The sequence below is a fragment of the Oenanthe melanoleuca genome, chromosome 1A (genome assembly GCF_029582105.1).
Source record: "Oenanthe melanoleuca isolate GR-GAL-2019-014 chromosome 1A, OMel1.0, whole genome shotgun sequence".
Classification (NCBI taxonomy): domain Eukaryota; kingdom Metazoa; phylum Chordata; class Aves; order Passeriformes; family Muscicapidae; genus Oenanthe; species Oenanthe melanoleuca.
Window position 1 is genome coordinate 6536922 of NC_079334.1, and position 17820 is coordinate 6554741.

Genomic DNA, 17820 nt, shown 5'->3' on the forward strand with positions numbered 1-17820 from the left:
TAACACAATGACCTCTCTAGCTAGAATTTGATTTTAAATGCAGCTCTACAGGAATTAAGACACTGAGTGTCTACAAGCACACAGAGGGCATGGCTGGTCTCAAACCTACTCTCACCTGCCCTACTCCTCCCCCTTTCCCCAGACTCCCAAAGGAAGTAATTTATTGATGACTGTTTCCAGAAATGCCAGAGAAGAGCAAGGACATAACTGTTAAACACACAAGCAAGAATTTGTAGAGATGGAGCTTTATGTGAGACTGTAGTAGCTGTAGCATAAAGGAAATAAAATGTCTTCAACTTCCAAAGTTCCTTTGCCAGATGGATCCATAATTAAATCATTTGCATAACAAATAAAACAATTGAAGGTTGCTAAATTTTTAGGTAACTACTTATTCACATTCACACAGAAAGTTAATGAGATGTTTTGGCTAAAATGTTAAATGATACTTCTGTAAAGCTGTTCCAAAAATCTAAATTTAGAGTTGATTGTTACAGTGCTGCAGATGGCTCGGGGACCCTCTCATATTGTTTTATCATTATTTATTAATACTTTTTAATAAATGTATCAAAAATAGGATTTAGCCAGTTGCCATGTATCTCTGCCTCTATTCTGCTTTCATTCACACTGAGCAGAATCTTATTCTACAAGCAACCAGCACCACTGATTTTTGGAAACTACATTGAATAATCCTTTAGTCTGTATGGCAGAGGACTTTAAAATCATATTTACAGAAATTTAACTTAATGAACTTTTGCCAGTTTTAGCTATGTTCTGGTGAAGAGTATTTTTTAATGTAGGATAAGAAGTTTTAAAAAAATATATTTGAACATGGACGCCTTTGCTTATGTTGTGATTTAACATCATAACTTGTTTGGTATTAAAAAGTTAAAATCATCAAGAGTTTCAGCCATCAAATCAAAATTGATGGCTGAAAGCTCAATCATCACTCACTTAACAATCTCATCCCTCTGCCCTACTAGTTTCACCCTAACAACCCTATTTGATGGGGAAGGTTTGAATGGGTTATAAAAGAAGGAAGAATTTAGCCTAAGAAAGTGAGATTTCTGAAATCACTACTGACATTTCAGGATGGTAGAGTCAAATTAAAAACTGTTAAACTTCAAGTGTGATCTTTAAACATGAAGAACAATAACCAAATTAAAACCTGGCACCTACCCACTTCAGCCAAAGTCTTGATACAGGACTCCACTGAGGCTTTCTGTGTTGGGTTTGGCCAGGTGCAGTTGTAAATTCTAAAAGCAGACTGCAGCAGCTGAATAAAAACAGGTTGGTGTGTCTAAAAACAAAAAGAAACACAGAATTTTACCCTTAAGGATCTCCTCACAGCTGTCCCAGTGTTTGATACAACGTAAACAAAGGGGGTTTTAGCTTGTAGACTCAAGTTATAGCTCCATTAAATTCACTTTGATCTTTAGGTCTGGCAGGAGCAGAAATCAATGCTGCACCTCTAAAAAGGCCAAATCATGCCATTTTTCCTCAGATTGCCACTGATATCAAGCACAGAGGGACAGAGGAGTTTTTTCTGTTCTCAGGCATGTGTCCCTCCTGTCTCAGGACACAGCATCTCCCTCACACAAAGATTTTTCTGCAAGGATACCCCCTCCAATGAATTCACAAGAGCCAGAAGTAACTGACCACATTGAGCTGTCTACTGGTTCAAGATGTGATTAAAATGAAGAATTAAGTGTTTTAAAGAGAAATTAAGCTGGTAGTCAGGGGCATGAGAGGGGACAGAGAAGTTAAAGGAGGATGAAAGGAGACAGCATTCCTATGCAGGTAGCAGAAGATATCTCATTAACAATCTGAATAACTTATTTGTCTGTGTCTCTTCTCCTTACCTGGAGGCTGGTGCTGTTATCTGAAAATGGTGAATTGAAGAAGCCACTCACAATGCTCATGACAGGCTCAGTGACATATTTCTCCAGAGATGTGTCTGCGTGTTTACGATCCGTGGTTGTGTTACAAACCTGCAGGGGAAGAGGTGGAAACAATGAGATCTAGCTGTCCCCAATAAGCAACCTTCATTATTTTGTATTTATTACAACACATCTGACATTTCTTCTTAAAGTAAAAACAAAGTATTTTTATATAGTATCTATCAGAGAGAACTATGTTAGAGTTGAAGCTGGATTTGTTATAGCTTATCTTCCTGGAGGTCCACCCTTCTCTTCTGAACTAGTTCTTTCTGGCTACCTGCCTCTTCTTTCCCACACCATGAAGAAAAGATCCCCCTAAATCAGCACACTGCATGCCACTTACACATTTAGACAGATTCAAGAAGAAAATGGACCTTTCCTCCCTTTGCAGGGCTGGTTGGAAGATGCTTAAGAGACAGATGAGACATAAACAACTCAGGTTAGAAAGATTTCATACAACATTTAGCTTCTCTCAACTATTAATCACCACAACTGGGTGGCAAAGGTGAAGGTCATTTGCAGGAAAATCGTTTAAAAGGAGGGAAAGAAGGGAAACAGCACACTCAACACCAACAGGCTTTAGGATGGTACTGGAAGAGAGGCAGCATTTCTTTGGGAAGCCACATGGGGAAAATACAGAAGCCAATCTAAAATAATGAAAGAAGGGAATGGATGATACCAGGACAGCTCTGGAGCACAGAAGGATGATTAAATGGTGGGAGAAAATGGGAAGATTTGTACAAAAGGTTCCTGAAGACTCCCTTTGGTACGACACTTGAAGTTTGTTGCTGCGTAAAGATGTCACACTTAAAGGAAGGGAAAAACTTCTGGTGTGGATTACATCTTCAGTATTTCCTTAATTTCTCTTCAACACTTCAATATCTATACAGAGTCATGTTGACTTTGCACATGTCAGTCTACACAGTACTGAAAGGAGTCTACAGAGAGCCAAAAACAATGAGAAAGGCAAGACTGGACAAATAAGTAGTACAGACTACCTCTCCAACAGCCTTTAAATAAGCAGCTGTAGTCATCTTTAACAAGAAATGAAGGCAGAGTTGTTTTCTCTTTCACCTACACAAGCCAGAGAGGACTGCAATGTTCTAGGGAATCTATGCAAAAGCAGAATTTATTTTGTACACTAAAGCTCCAGGGGTAGCCTTTTCATTGCCATCTGTGCATTTAACACACAACCCCAAGCCTGAGTGGCACACACTTACCATTACATCTCTTCAGGGATGAAGAGTCCAGAGAAGCTGATTGAATTGTTTAAAGTCACAGGGAAAACTCGGTGACAAAAGCAGAGAGATAATCCACAGCACCTGAATCTCACACAGGGCAAAGATTCTCCCTAATTACACACTGCCACTGTCACTACAAGACAGCAATTTCACCAGGAATGTTTTAAGGAAGTTTACTGACATGACATGCAAAAGCACCTGTGCTCAGGGTATTATAGAACTCAGGGGAACACAAGCACCTTGGGTCTAGCACACAAGAATTGTCATGCAGTAGGCAGAGGAATAACCAAAGATAACTTCACACCTAGACAAATGAGGCATCTGGAGGAGTTTGCTTGTCTGCTTATCTAAAATGTGTCAGATAAATCAGTCATGCCTCCACAGAGTGTATTTTTTATCACCCCAGGAAAGGTTTTGGTCACAGAAATGACAGTGGCTAAAATGAAACAGCAAACTCATCAGCCTTTCTGTTTTGGGAAAAGTGTGACACCACCACCACCCCCAGTCCTCATGAAGGTAAATGATTCAGTTAATAATCAAAACTTGTTTAAAAAGTTTTTTTCTTTAAAAAGACATCATAGAACTAAAAATCTCTGGAAGTTCTTTTGCTTTTAATTAATCTGCATGCCAATTTTGGCTGGGACCAGTAGCTCTAAGCTCAGCATTGCAATCTCAATAGGAAGACATGGAGCTGTGCAGTGCAAGCACAGTGAATACAAAAATCACCAAAACTGAATTCCAGAACACTTTTAAGCTTTCCCCTTCAACTGCCTGAGAAGCAGAGCCTTATGTAGGAATGCCACTCTGCTCCAACACTGGTCTGAAAAATTCCTGGCACAGAAGGAATTTGGAAATCCTCTCATTTGTTCTTATCCCTCTGCCCTTTGGGGACTGAAAGATCTTCCTCGTGAAAAAAAAAAAAAAAAAAAAGCCTGAAATGCATGAAATGGAGATGAGGATTGAGAAAGCAGTGTTTAAAAACCCCTTAAGAGGCTTTGGGACCCAAACTCACACGAATAATACTTCAAAAATTCTGCAGAGAAAGCCAGGATGACTTTACAGCTGTCAGATCCTCAGCTCTTGTCTTTAATCCTGCTCAGACTCCAGCTGCAGACTTACACAGGCTGGGCCACACACAGGAAAGGGAAGCCTTTCCCTCAGCAGCACCCCCTTTGCTGAGCACAAGTCACACCCAGCAGAAAGTAGGTTGGCAGAAGCTGTAGAAACAGGGTGTCTTTGAAGGCACGACAGCTTTTGGCAAACCCAGTTTATACACGGATCCACCTCATGCCTGCTTTGCAATGTATCACATTGTTGAAAGGAAAATGACAGCTGGGGACTAAATATTTCCTTCCTCAATCCAGAAACAGATTTAAAAAATCAGTGACTTTTTTTTAATATATATCTAGAATTGAAAGAATCCAACCTGAGGATAACACTCTCCGTCTTTCACCTTGGTGCTCTCCAATAACAGACTCAAAGCTCACAAATTCACCCACTGACAGGCATTTGTAGCAGCTAAAATAAAAGTAAGTTTCCCCTTCCCCCATGCAAAAGCATCCCTTTTAGCTCACTGGAACACAGAGGATCAAAGGGCTCTTTTTCTAAATGCTTTGAAAGCTATTGTAACATCTTTCATGAGGCTGACAGCATTCTAACTGTCCTGATAGCTACAGAACGCTGATGTATTTATAACACATGGGCTCTGTCAGGGCCCCAGAGCACCAAATCTGAACAAATACACTTCATAACCTGGAAAATACAGCTATCCATGGCTGTAGAGCAGGACAGGCCACAGCACTTCTGACATGCTTGCAGGAGAGCAGAATAAACCTGCATTTTGCTAACAGCACCTGCACACAAATTGCAGCACTTTCCTTCTTCACCTCTGAAGACCTGGGGGCTAATTTCTCTTAGGAGAGGGGTGTGTGAAGACAAGCTCAGTGGCCACCAGCATCAGGACAAGCCCTCTGCATTTAGCACAGTGCAGTTTGTCTCCAGGCTCATGAGAGGAAACCTGCACAGAGCCCTCTTTCTACTTGTCTGCTTCTAGCCCAGGGGCACAGAAAATTGGCTGTGTTCAAGGGCTAGGGAGGAGGGATAGTCTGTTTGGAAAGTCAGGGTCAGGACACGTCAGGAAAGGGCAACCCAGAAAGGGAATTAAATAGAAGAAAATACTTCTTGAGGTAAAAAACAAAGGTTAAAAGTCAGAATGCTCCTCCAAGGATGTTTCTCATCTTAATTTTCAATCCAGGTTGTTTTGTCCAGGAGGGCTTCCACTGTGTAACACAACCACAGACACAAAACAGCAAGAAAACAGAGTTTGTAGAGGACTAATTACTGCTGAAAATGGCTATCATCAAAAAGAGAGAGCACAAACATCCCTGCCTTAACCTGCTCCCAGGGAAAAATAAAAAGGTTAAAAAAAAACCCACCAAAAAACCAACAAAATGAACAAGCAAAAAAACAACCAACCACAAAAGAAAAAACCCAACCATGTATATTTTCTGTTTCAGGTCCCAGTGCCTATTGTACATCACAAGTCTTTGCCTTCCCCCTCCTTTTAGCCAAAATTCATGATATTTTCTCCCAGTAGGTCTCCCAGGAATTATTTTGAGAAACACTGTAACTTTGGGGTCAATGTCTGCTGTAGGACCAAACTGAGATTCTTTACAGTGAAATGAAGAATGCAAGGATTGAGAACTTACATATTATAAAATGTAATGGACCATGGGCTGGGAAAAACCCAAAAACCCATGGTTCTACTTCTTGAGCAGAAAGAGCAACACCATTGTTTGCCATTAATATTGTAGTTATTTGTAATTACAAGAAGCAGTAACCTCTTAGAAAAGGATGTGTAGTGCAGGCTGTAATTATTACATCACATTAGCTTCCCCTCATGGCTCTACTGTTGTATTTAATCTCTGTGGAAGTCATAAGATTGCTTTTGTTTCCTGCCTTCAAAATCCCTGGGAAAGGAAGCTTAATTCAACTTGTAACTTAAAATTTAATTCAACAAGTACTGACACCATGAGGCTCACTGAGGACCACAGGAATGGCAGGCCTGAGGTACTGACTGTGCCCTGTCACCTTGCAGCTGTAATTTATATTTGAATTAGTATTCTGAGGGACCACAGCTCTACACCTGCCTTTCTCTTGGCAATGAGAATGCAGTGACAGGAGAATAAAAGACAAAAATAGAGACTAAAGAAGGAGCCAGAGAAGATCTTCATCCCTGATCCTCACTATAACAACAAAATAATGGAAGAGATTACAGATGTGAAGGTTTTTTAGTGACCACCATAATGACATGCAACACACATTCCCAAAAGGTGTACAGAGGCTCTCAACCACATACACACACCCAATTTATTTCTCTGTAAGAAAAGAGAAAGGCACAGGTTTCCAAGATGCCCTCTTAAGTAAAAGAATGCTGCTAGTAATTAGCAGATTAAATTATGATAAAGATGATAGAAATGACTGTTTTTCAAACAAACCAACCAACCAACCAACCAACCACACATCCTATTGTCAACTTTGAATAAAAATGGCTAACAAAATAAAATAAATTCACAAAAAAACCCCATTACTGCCAGTTCAGTTGTCATCCATGACTATTCTGTAATATTTAACACTTGGTGAAGCTTACCCTTGCCATGTCAACAAGGAAGTTCTCAAAAAGTTTCCAGATATGATTACTGGCATAGATTTCTTTCATTTCCACTTCAGTGTCCACATAACAGTGGTTAACAAAATTAACATAGGCAATTTTCACCTGCAGGAACAGCAGAAACACAATCACTATGAAGTGGAACAATAAAAGCAATGAACATAGTGTTTTCTATCTGCAAAAATACTGAACAATAAAGATGAACCTTCCAGTACTAACAAACATTCATAACCATAATAATGCATATGTTTGGTTCTGAAGATTTAGGGAGAAGCAGGGTAACACATGCCTTTATGTGTGTACTGAAACAGCAGAGGAAGAAAAATGAAAATGTTTTGCAAACATCCTTACTCTAATGACACAACCCCAACAAAACAAACCAGTAATGATTCTGGTATTTAACTGATATTAAGACCAGCAAAGCCTGGCTCCAGAGCCAGAGACTGTCAAAATGCAGGACTCCCCTGCACTTGCCAGTTGACTGCAGTAGGTTGAAGCCTTGTGACAGGCTTCAAATATAAAATAAAAATTCTTTTGCAGAGCTGGCACTGAAGTCCCTGTATTTCCACAATCCTAATGCAGCACTTGCATTTGGGATCTAAATGGCAGAGAAAGGCTGTGGTGCACTGGGACTGCAGCAATGGAAGCACAAGGTTTAGCAGGAGGACTGCAGTTGCACTCCTCTCTGCTGTGAGAAGTCTGCATGTGCACAGCATAAAAATGGATATCCAGTGCCCAAAATGTATAGATTAAATATAAACATATGCAAATGTACCGAAAATTTCTTGTCATGGTCAAGGGAGACTGTGCATATGTTTAAACTGCATATGTTTAATGCAGTGAAGAGAAAACTCAGATCAGACCTTTAGGTTTCTTTTGTTTGGGATTTTTTTTCTAATTACCATCTGTTGAGACTAATGCTAAGGGGAACTTTTGGGCAAAGTAAACATATTTCTTTTTAGTAATAGGATCATTTGATTATAAGGGCAATTCTCAGGGCACAGAGGGAGTTATAACTCCTGCAGGCCCTAATTCTGTTGTTTTGAGCCCCATTTTTACACCAGGTATCACAGTCCTACTTTAGCATGACACGTGCAGAATTGTGCCTTTGTATGCAATGAATAAAAATATCTGCAGGACTGCAATTGAGTTAAATAAAATGAGACTTCACCCAAATTCCCACTGACTTCAGTATGGAATTTTATGCACCATTTTCAAGAAACTCAGGCAGTGGCAAAACATTGGCTTAACCCAACACTAGCTGGGTCTTCAGCCAGATGCTACAAAAGCATTAAACTCTGACAGTGGCTGGACAAACCTAAACCAAAACAAGGTGTCTGAAAAGCTGAGAAACAAAGCATTAAGGACAAGGAATTTTCTGTGGAAATTTCCCCTTAAGAAGCACCACCCATTTCCAGCCCATTTCCCGTGCAAATATTCAACTTGTCAGCACATTATAAACAACAAAATATTATCTGCGCTTCTAAAAATACGGAGTCTGCTTCCTCCTGCCGCGCACCGCACCTCAGGAATGCAGTCATCATGGGTCACTACCCTCACAATATCATCCAGGGGCAGCAGTGAGTTGCACTTGATCTCTGTGTAGACATTCTTGCCCTCTGTGCAGGCAGCCAGCAGCTCCACCAGGGTGATGTGGTACGCCAAGGGCCCGCTCTCGTCGGCGCGGTCGCGCTCCGAGCACATCATCTGGAGCAGCACTGGGAAGGAGGCTCTGTCGTTGTAGAATATCAGCACGTCTTCACCACCATTTATCAGCTGAGAAAGAGAGCACAAGGTGCTGAGACTTTGGACTCCGTGATTTTAAAGGTCTTTTTCAACCTGAATGATTCTATGATTTTCTTATTTTATGTCTAAGTACGCGAAGACTCTCTAGCTAAAACCCAAACAACAAAACAAAATTTAAGACAATATGTCAAGACAATATCCAAGGCAAACTTCTGCTCTTTTCAACATAAGTGCAAATCTGGAATAATTCCCCAAGGAAGGCACTAATGCAAGGTGAATTTGAGATTTAATTTCTGTGTAGCTCTGTCTTTACCTAAGACAGCATGCCATCCTTATTATTCCTACCATCTCAGTGTTTGTGTGCAGTTAATTAATTTTCCTCCCCTCCTGCTGGGAGGCCAGGATGCATTATTATCCCTGTTTCATAGAGAGGCACTTGAGGTGCAGTGAGATGCAATCTTCCACACTGCCTCACACAAAAAGCCTGTGGCTCACCCAGAATTGAACCCAGCTCTCCCCTGCCCTTGCTCAGTATCAGAAACAAAGGGGGATTCTTCCTACCTTGTGCAAATTTGGCAGGTGCCTTTGTCAGTGTCGTGTCAGCAGTTTCATTTCACAGAAAACTAGTGTATGTGGTTAATGTTTGATTCTGCTACAAGTGCTCTGCTCATCTCAAGAGGATCCAGAGCAGAGCTGGATGCTGGCAGCCCCATCTCAGCACATCTCACTGAAGAGCTTTGCTCTAATCCTGTTTGGAATCCTCTCTCCATCACTGTCCTTTGATGCACATGCCACCCTCAATGTGGGTGAAACAAGCACCCACAAACCCCTCCTGGTACAGAACACACCCTGGCAGCTCAAAAATCACACTTATTTTGTGAATTGGGCACTTGACCTATTCCAGTCCATATGTGACATGAAATCCCAGTATATTCAATTCATGGGAAGTCATAAAGGTTGCTGGAGCTGCTGAGAAATGGGAAAGGAGCAAGAACAGGAATTAAAATTAGTCTCCCAGAATGAAAAGTCAAGAAACATTTCATTACACTTTCCAGGGTTTCAACACTTCAAATTTTGAATTCACAGCTTTTATGTTTGTGCTTTCTCTGCTTCTTGCTTATTTTTACTTTGACATTTGGCTGGAGTGAATTGTGAATTCAGTCTCTCCTGCAATTCTTATTTCTCATTTATCTTTGGGTTTCTACAGTATTTCTATACCCACGACTTTTCAGACATTTTCCGGACAATCCAGAGTACAGAAAAAAAAATAAATTTAAAGTGATGAGAGCTTAGGACAAAACAACCCAGCAGCATTTTCTGCCATTAAAGTATATTTTCAGCAAGTTTAGAATTCTATGGTAACATAATAAAGGCTGTCCAGTATAGTAGCAGCTGTTGATATTCTGCAAAATATTACTGCAGAATATTACAGGTAATAGAAAACTCTGCTGCCACATTGATCTGGCCCAAAGTAAATTCTGCTGTCCCTTCTGTAGCAGTGTTTGCTCTGACAGGCAGGAAGAAACCTCAAAGCCTGCTTGTAATGAGCAAAAGTGCCCTAAAGAACCTTTCAGATTGGTAAACATCATTGCAGACATAGAGACCAAGGAGATGAGAACAAGGGAATCAGCCAGATTGGGGTTGCCCAATGGATTTTATGGCAGTATTCTCTTGCCATGGTGCTCCTTCATCTGCATGCACTTTCTAGAACATGTAAATATGAGGATTATCCTCACTCCCAGTAAACAGGAGTAAGCTACAATATACTTCCTGTGGGTGAAAGAAAATGCAGGAGGAGCTGAGGCAAACTGTACAGTCATAGTCTATCTTGTCTTGTGGTAAATTGTTTATGTGCCCCATCTGGAGGTACAGGAAAAGCTACAGCACTTGTTTAAGGTCACAAAGTACATCTGAGTTGTCTACAGAGAAACTGTCCCAACTCTATGGCAAGTTCCAGCCATTTGTCCCCTTTAGAGTGGATTGCCATTCAAGTTTCACATTAGCATTCTCTTCTAAGAGATCATAATTACTTACCTGCAATTTCCTACTTTTTGATAAACAGATCATTACCTTACCCTATTTCATTAAAACAGGGTTGCTCCCTCCCCCCAGGAAATTCCTGCAGGCCTTATGATGTGAATGCCATCCAAGTTCATTTCTACTTTCATCATAGAGTCAGCTTGAAAATGTAATATGACAGTTTATCTTTATGCTGCTATAGGTCAATAGCAAAATATATATTGAAATTGAGAAAAATCTGAAAATTTTGTTTGATGATAAAAAAAACCTCTACAAGAGCCTTTAGTGGAAGCAGAAAAATCTAAAACTGCAAAGGCACAAGAAGTGTTTGAATTATGTAAATCAAAGGCTTGTAATTGATATTGCATGTTAAAATACTTCAGTCAAATTGAAGAGGTTGAGGTGAATTTCATTAAAGGTTATCCATGTAGGCAGGAGCTTTATTTTCTTAATTAGAAGTTTTTCCTCTTGTTGCTGTGGAATAAAATTTCAGTGGGATTTTGTTTTGTTCATACCACAAAAAACTAAAGCTTATCTCTGATTTCTTTGTGAAGACGTCTCTTAAAAAAACCAAACCAAGCCAAAAAGAAAAGCACTTTGTAAAGCAAATAAAAATGTTCCTTGGACTCTATTCCTACCATGACTTTTCACCATATTCAACTTTACCCACTTACTAATCTCAAGGAACTGTTAACATAATTACAGTTAAATGCACAAGTGTCTGCAAGTGGAAGACTTCATTTATCATGCTCACAATATATCAAATCCTAATTGCAGAGAAAGTCAATTAGGTATTTTCCTAAGAAATTTATTGGCATACAGATCTTTCCACAAACCACTTGGCTGATTTTACTAGATTCAACTAGTTAAAGCTACAGCTCTACTGACCCTCACAGAAATGCTCTGAAATAAAACAAAAGGCAGAAACTAGGATCTAGAATTGCTACATGCTAAAAAAAAAAGTTCTACAACACTATTTAGACAAATCCATAGAGTTAAGAGCCTGTTGTATGGCAAGCCCATGCCACAAGATTGGATAAAAGTGAGCCTAAATTACATTACAGGAAAATGAAGGTTTATGTAACTCTGAGATTTCCATGCTACATCATCTACAAATAGACATCTCTGTATCACCATGCTAACACTCATGTTTTCTTTCTAGTAGTTATACAGATGGCCTTACAAAATTAGATCAAACTCCCCAAAACGTCTGCTAAAATATTCATTATTTGTGACGCCGCTTAAAATTCTGAAGCGAGGATGCCATTATATCTCATTGCTATCAAGAGCAGGAAAAAACATCCTGAAAATACTCAAGTGATTAACATGTGAAGCCTTTGCTTACCTCTGTCATTACCATGTCCTGGCACTTTTTCACATATTTGCCATCTGCTTTCACGATGGTCTGCAGGAACCGCAGGTACTCCACGTGCCGGCCGTGGGTCTCGATGCAGTGCACAAAGTGCTGCACCACCCTCTCACTGATCTCATTGCACAGGAGGTAATTATTCATGAAGATGTGCCTCATGGTCTCAGCTTCCAGCAGCTGAACAGATCAAAAACAGCCTCATGAGCACAGCAGATCTGCTTTGAGATTGAGAGAGGCACGGGATTCTCAAGTAGAGGAAGGCTCACTGGTAGAGGGAAACTGGAGAAATCCTTTTCAATGATCTCAGAGTCCAGTTCCAGTTTTGAGGGGATTTCTCCACACTTCCCTATGAGTACAAACAGTCCTAAAATCTGTGTGCATGTGGAAGGTGAACACACACACACACTACACTGCTAGAGCACTCTGCAGGGGCTTTGGAATACGAGACACCTGAGACCACACTGGCCCCACTCACCATCAAACTTTCCAATGAGGCCACCAAATGAGATGATGAGCTGCTCTCTGGCTCTCCCTGGGGCTCACAGAGGAGGCATTTCCAGCAGGCAAATCCCTGCACATGCAGCCTGATCAGTCTCAAAGAGAATGAATCTTTCCACATTAACTCCAGAGGGAGCCTAGGGCTGTGTATCCGTGAGCAGCATGGAACAAGAGGAACAGATGTGAAGCAAGAAGGGATTCTGCTGAGGACACAGCACCCAGACTTTGTGCATTCTTGGGGCTTTTGCTCTAGGTTGGTCCCTTGTATTAAAAGCTCCTGAGGGTCAGATGTGCTCCTGAAGTGTATATGTCCATTCACAATGATGTGAAACATTCATAGATCCTTCCAGTAAACCCCACAGGTTTCTTGTTTTTGTTTTCCACTTTTCAAATGGCAACATGAAAGCCAATGACATAAAAAGCAACATGAAGGGAAATGAGAGAAGAGAGGGGAGGCGAGGCATAATTTAGTGAAATTATTTATTTAGCACTGGGATGTTTCAGCAAACCCACATTTAATTCCAATTATCATATTCTATTTCAAATGAAATACTTACCCCTGGAGTTAAGAACAAGTTGAGATTTTTGTGGAGGAGAACTTGATTCTGAGGATTTCCTCGACAGAAATTCTGAAGAAAAGTGTGGGCTAGATTCATAACTTCATTCATCTTTTCATCACTCTGCAGGAAGAAAGGACAAACAAAATCAGCTGGTTATACCTAAACATACTTGTTAAAACCACACAACATCAATTCAGCCAATTCTCCTGAGCCTTTATAGGGCAGGAATTCTCCCTCTGGCAAAGGTAACTGATGTAATTTCCTTTAGAATCCATTAGCAGAGGTACCTTATTCTAAATCAACTTAACCAGCGGGAATCACAGATAGGAACATACAATCAAAGTAAGATTTCTTCATGTGTGGCTATAATTTCCTACTTTAAAAAAGTGCTAAGGTGCTTGATTTAAAAATAAATAAATAAAAGCAAATCAAACCAAAAATGTCTCTCTGCATCGGTTTTAAGCTTTGGCAAAGGTTTGGCTTTTCTATAGCTACATACAGAAACAGATGTATGTGTGCATGTGTTCATACACACACTCCCACACCAATATATCTCTAGTTTCCTTCCCATTTTATATTCCTCTCATGTAGTATCCTAAGTATGATCTGATGAACCACCTGAATGGACAAGAACTATTTTACTGACAACACCTGAACCTAGTGTCTGTAACATAACATGCAGAAAAACATAATCCAGCAGAGGTTTTACCTCCTCTCAGTGATTCCTAGAAGATCTAGAAAGATGTGCTCCTTCAAAGCCTATCTAGTTCATTCACTTGTATGCTCAATCCCAACAAATCAGGACCAAATAACTTTATCTTGTGAAAAAAAATGGCAGGTGGAACTCGGTTAGAGACTTCCACCATAAAAACAAATAAGTTATTTCAGATTTGATTCTTGAAAGATTTTGGTCCTAAGGTTTTCCTACTTCAGGAATGGGTACAGGAATGACAGCATGTGACATCCAGGTACCCAATGCAGTAAATATTAAATTTTAAACTGTGCAGACAGCTGCATTTAAACTGAGCCCAAACTCACTATTTTTAATGTAGAAAATGACATCATCATTTCACGTTTGTACCACAGCTGAACACTCAGTTTTTAAAAAATACTTCCACTGATTCTTGGGCTTGCTGAGGCCTTTCCTTTCTTGAGTTTATGTTCTCTACTACTAAAATGAGGAAAAATAACCTTTTCATAGGGGATCTGCAGAAGGTCCAAGACTACCAAGTGGGCTCCCATATTTTTCAGTAAACGCTGCTGTTGATTCCGACATTTTTTATTCTGAACACAAAGTTTGCTGAGTCGAATCAAAATCTATAAATTTAAAATAAAAAACAAAAACAAACCAAACAAATAAATAAGCATGCAAGCAAGAAAAGAAACCAGTCATGTCACACAAAACCAAACAAAGACACTTTCTTTCAAAATAATTAGTAAATCTACAATCAAACAGGTATGTCAAGATTTACTAACCTCTTTAACAATATTGTAGTTATTGCTTTTAATGCTGTCTATCTGGGGTTTTTTGGTCCCATCCTGTATTGGGCTCAAAATGTTTGATTCCTGTAATAAAGAGCACGTGACAAGGGGAGATTTATTGCAGTTTCCTCAACATGAATTAATTGTATTTAATAGCAGCAAGTGACAAAGTATTACAGCAGCTCATAAGGAATTGATATAACATTGATAATAAATAAGTACTCATTTATTCTTTATCCAATGAGTGACAAGATTTACATTCAAATCTTTCCCTTGTTTCAAATTTCCAATGTAATTTGAGGCAATTACTCTATGTCTTCATGCTTCTGATCATTCTGAAAAAGTATGTCCCTAAATGGCAGACTAGGCACACCAAGGAATTTAAATACTGCAAAGAGATGGACCAAAAATATATTTCAGTCACGACCACATGTTCAAAAAAATCTGTAATACAGCTGGAAAGATTACAAAATCTGTGTATGCGACCACTAAAAAGTCTGGAGAAAGAGCTTAAGACAACTTCTGCAGTTAAGCAGGGTGGAGTTCTCAACAGCACAGGAAGAAGCAGCATGTGGAAATTAGAGATGTTCCTCCCACAGAGGGGATGCTTCTGCCTGTATCTCTGGATAATGCAGGAAAAGATTTAAAAACAAATAGGAACCATATGTTAAACTGAAGCATGAAGTCATGATGCTGAATGCTCTGGGGCCTGGCTCCTGGAAAGCCCCAGCTGGGTATGATAAATAAGAGAAATCAAGTCAGCAAGGAACTGCCAACACCCACGCACCTTTCCATGCATATCTCTCAATCAAAACATGGGAGAACACGCACACAAATACTGCCACTAAGAATACTGGCAGTGGTGGGGGTTTTTCTGCTGTCAGCTGTGGCAAGCCTTTCTTAACAGGAAACAAAAATAAATTGAGATATTGGACTTTGGGTGCTGAAGTCATAAAGCATGAAGAAAAACTCTACCAGATTTTGAGACTGACTCACAGTATGACCACAAGGATGTAGACCAGCGTAACAGCATTAAAAAAAAAAAAGAAGGAACAGGTGCACTTCTGTGTTTCATTGTGTTCTCAAACTTCCTACTGTTTTAGAAAAGAGAAATACACTAAAACAAACATATGCACGCCAACTGAATGTTTATATGTCCTGAAACCTCTCTCTGAACTTTCTTAGCTGATGGTGCAGTTCAGGAGTTCTATAAATCCCATCTGGTCCTAATTTCCAGTGAGGTAAGAACAGCTGCACCACTTGGCCATGGAAGCTGTTTATAAGAGTGTCAGCACTGCTGTTCAGTGCTGATCTATGTAACAAGAGTGGATTTTATTTGTTTAGGTTTGTTAGTATGCAGGCTGCTGTCTCTCTAGCTGTTTGAATCAATACTTTGGAAGATGTTTCAGGCTTTTTGCTATAATTAACCACCCTCCTCCATTCTGGGATTGTGGGTTAACCAAGATTAATTTACCTGTTAGTTTTATCAGCATTCTTCCTTCATCAAAGTAGTTTTATAATCCATGTGAACTGTATGTCTTATCTGGAAGTACTGATCAGCATTAAACTGCTGAATCTATCCTTTCTCTTAAGAAAATAAACAATTGAACCCATAAGAGTATGCCAGGGATGTAGTTACCAAGAGATAATCACACCACTGGGTTACCAAAGACACTCAGTTGCATATCTGCCCTTGTTATGCCCCATGATACACATTCCCTGTCACATTTTTCCACAGGGGACAGGCAGGCATAGAGATCTCAATGAGGGACCCACACAGAATTCTCAGTTCACAGCCTCAACCTGTATGTGATGGCTGTTCAGACATTCCCAGAACCAAAGCAAGGTGCCACAGACCAGAAAAGAAAGGAAGTAAGGGAACACCAGGTGCTTACAGGTGCTGAAAATTTAGACCACTTGAAACCTCATTGAACTTTCTCAGCAGATGGAAAAGATGAGGAACTACACAAATGCCTATTCCAGCCTCACCTAAAGTCCTTCACTGAGCCTGTTTGTCCTCCTCAGAGCTGTGTTTCTGGTGCTACACCACCAAAGCATCCTCCAGGGACAAGACAATAAAAATCACACTTTCCATGGTCTGTGGTATCTACACAGATGCAGAACACCCTTCCTAGAGACAACCAAGTGAACAGGCTTTATGTGATTTCCCCTTCTTGAGCAGGGTTCTTATGTGAGCTCAGTTTCAGCATTTCTTCCTAATCCTATTGATGTCTTCTTTATGTCTAACCTAACTCCAAGTATTCTTTCCAAGTCTGATCTCCAGTCCCTAACAAGACAGTCCTGCATGGATGGAAGATTTGCCATTTTTCCTGTGGAGAACTCTGGATACTTTTATAAGAACAGGTCCTTTTTTCTACAAATCCCATTCCTGGAGTCATATGACTTTAAAAAAAAAAAAAAAAGAAAAAAGGCCCACAGGTTATGAGGTAAAAACAATTACCCAGGAAGACTCAGGAAAAAAAAAATATATATTTTTAAACTCTTGTGCACATCTTTCAACAGGCTTCATGTGACAACAGAAACTTGGGCTTAACATAAGAGTGTTCTGGAATGTCATTTAAGTCCTTATGCACACTTTAATATTGTTTGGAAAAAATTAAACAGAGGCAAATGAGGCATATTCCGTAAAGACCTAGAGGTTCATCCAGCTCTGAATATCCAATATCCATGCCAAGGAAGCATGGAACTCATGGGATTTTTATCTGCTTAAAGCTAACTACCTGCTTCACACATTGTAGATTATGCCCAACATCACACCTCCTACATCTGATTTAAGACCTCAAAGAGAATACTGACTCTCTTTGCAATGCTACTTTTTTGCCAGGTAAAAACACCTCTTCACTGTTAAAGAAGAATTTAGCAGGGGGAAAAAAAAAAAAAAATGGACAAGATTCTGAGCTATTGTAACCTGGCAGAGCTCTCAGGGAATTACCAGCACGATGATCTAACCAGCAGATTACATATTACTGCTCTGATACAATAATCTCTCTGATCTGCCAGAGATAATATTGTGCATCTACTGAAGCTCTGCTAATCCATACAGAACCACAGGTGCCTCATGGGGCAAAAAAAACAACAAACCATACTCAAAAAATCCCATTGAGAGGTGCCTTTGTTTCAAACACATGGTTTTGCCCCCTTTTCCTGGAGTTTCCTTGCTATCAAGGCTGCCCATAGGAATAAATGACACTTTAAAAATGTATCATAGCTAAAAAAACTTTGTAATCCTGATGCAATTCTGTTTTCTGTTTCCCCATTACCTTTTCAATTCATTAAA

At 39.8% G+C, this 17820-nt stretch overlaps 1 protein-coding gene across 2 annotated transcripts in view; it reads right to left on the reverse strand.

The window, feature by feature from the left end:
• ITPR2 (inositol 1,4,5-trisphosphate receptor type 2) overlaps window positions 1-17820 on the reverse strand; it is a 236073-nt gene that overhangs the window by 119435 nt on the left and 98818 nt on the right. For both annotated transcript variants that reach the window (XM_056514148.1, XM_056514156.1), the window contains 8 exons: window positions 14517-14606; window positions 14232-14357; window positions 13038-13160; window positions 11959-12159; window positions 8373-8624; window positions 6828-6953; window positions 1860-1988; window positions 1177-1297 (listed from right to left, as the gene is read on the reverse strand). In XM_056514148.1, the coding sequence (XP_056370123.1) occupies window positions 1177-1297; window positions 1860-1988; window positions 6828-6953; window positions 8373-8624; window positions 11959-12159; window positions 13038-13160; window positions 14232-14357; window positions 14517-14606 (1168 nt within the window). The remainder of the gene's footprint in view (window positions 1-1176; window positions 1298-1859; window positions 1989-6827; window positions 6954-8372; window positions 8625-11958; window positions 12160-13037; window positions 13161-14231; window positions 14358-14516; window positions 14607-17820) is intronic.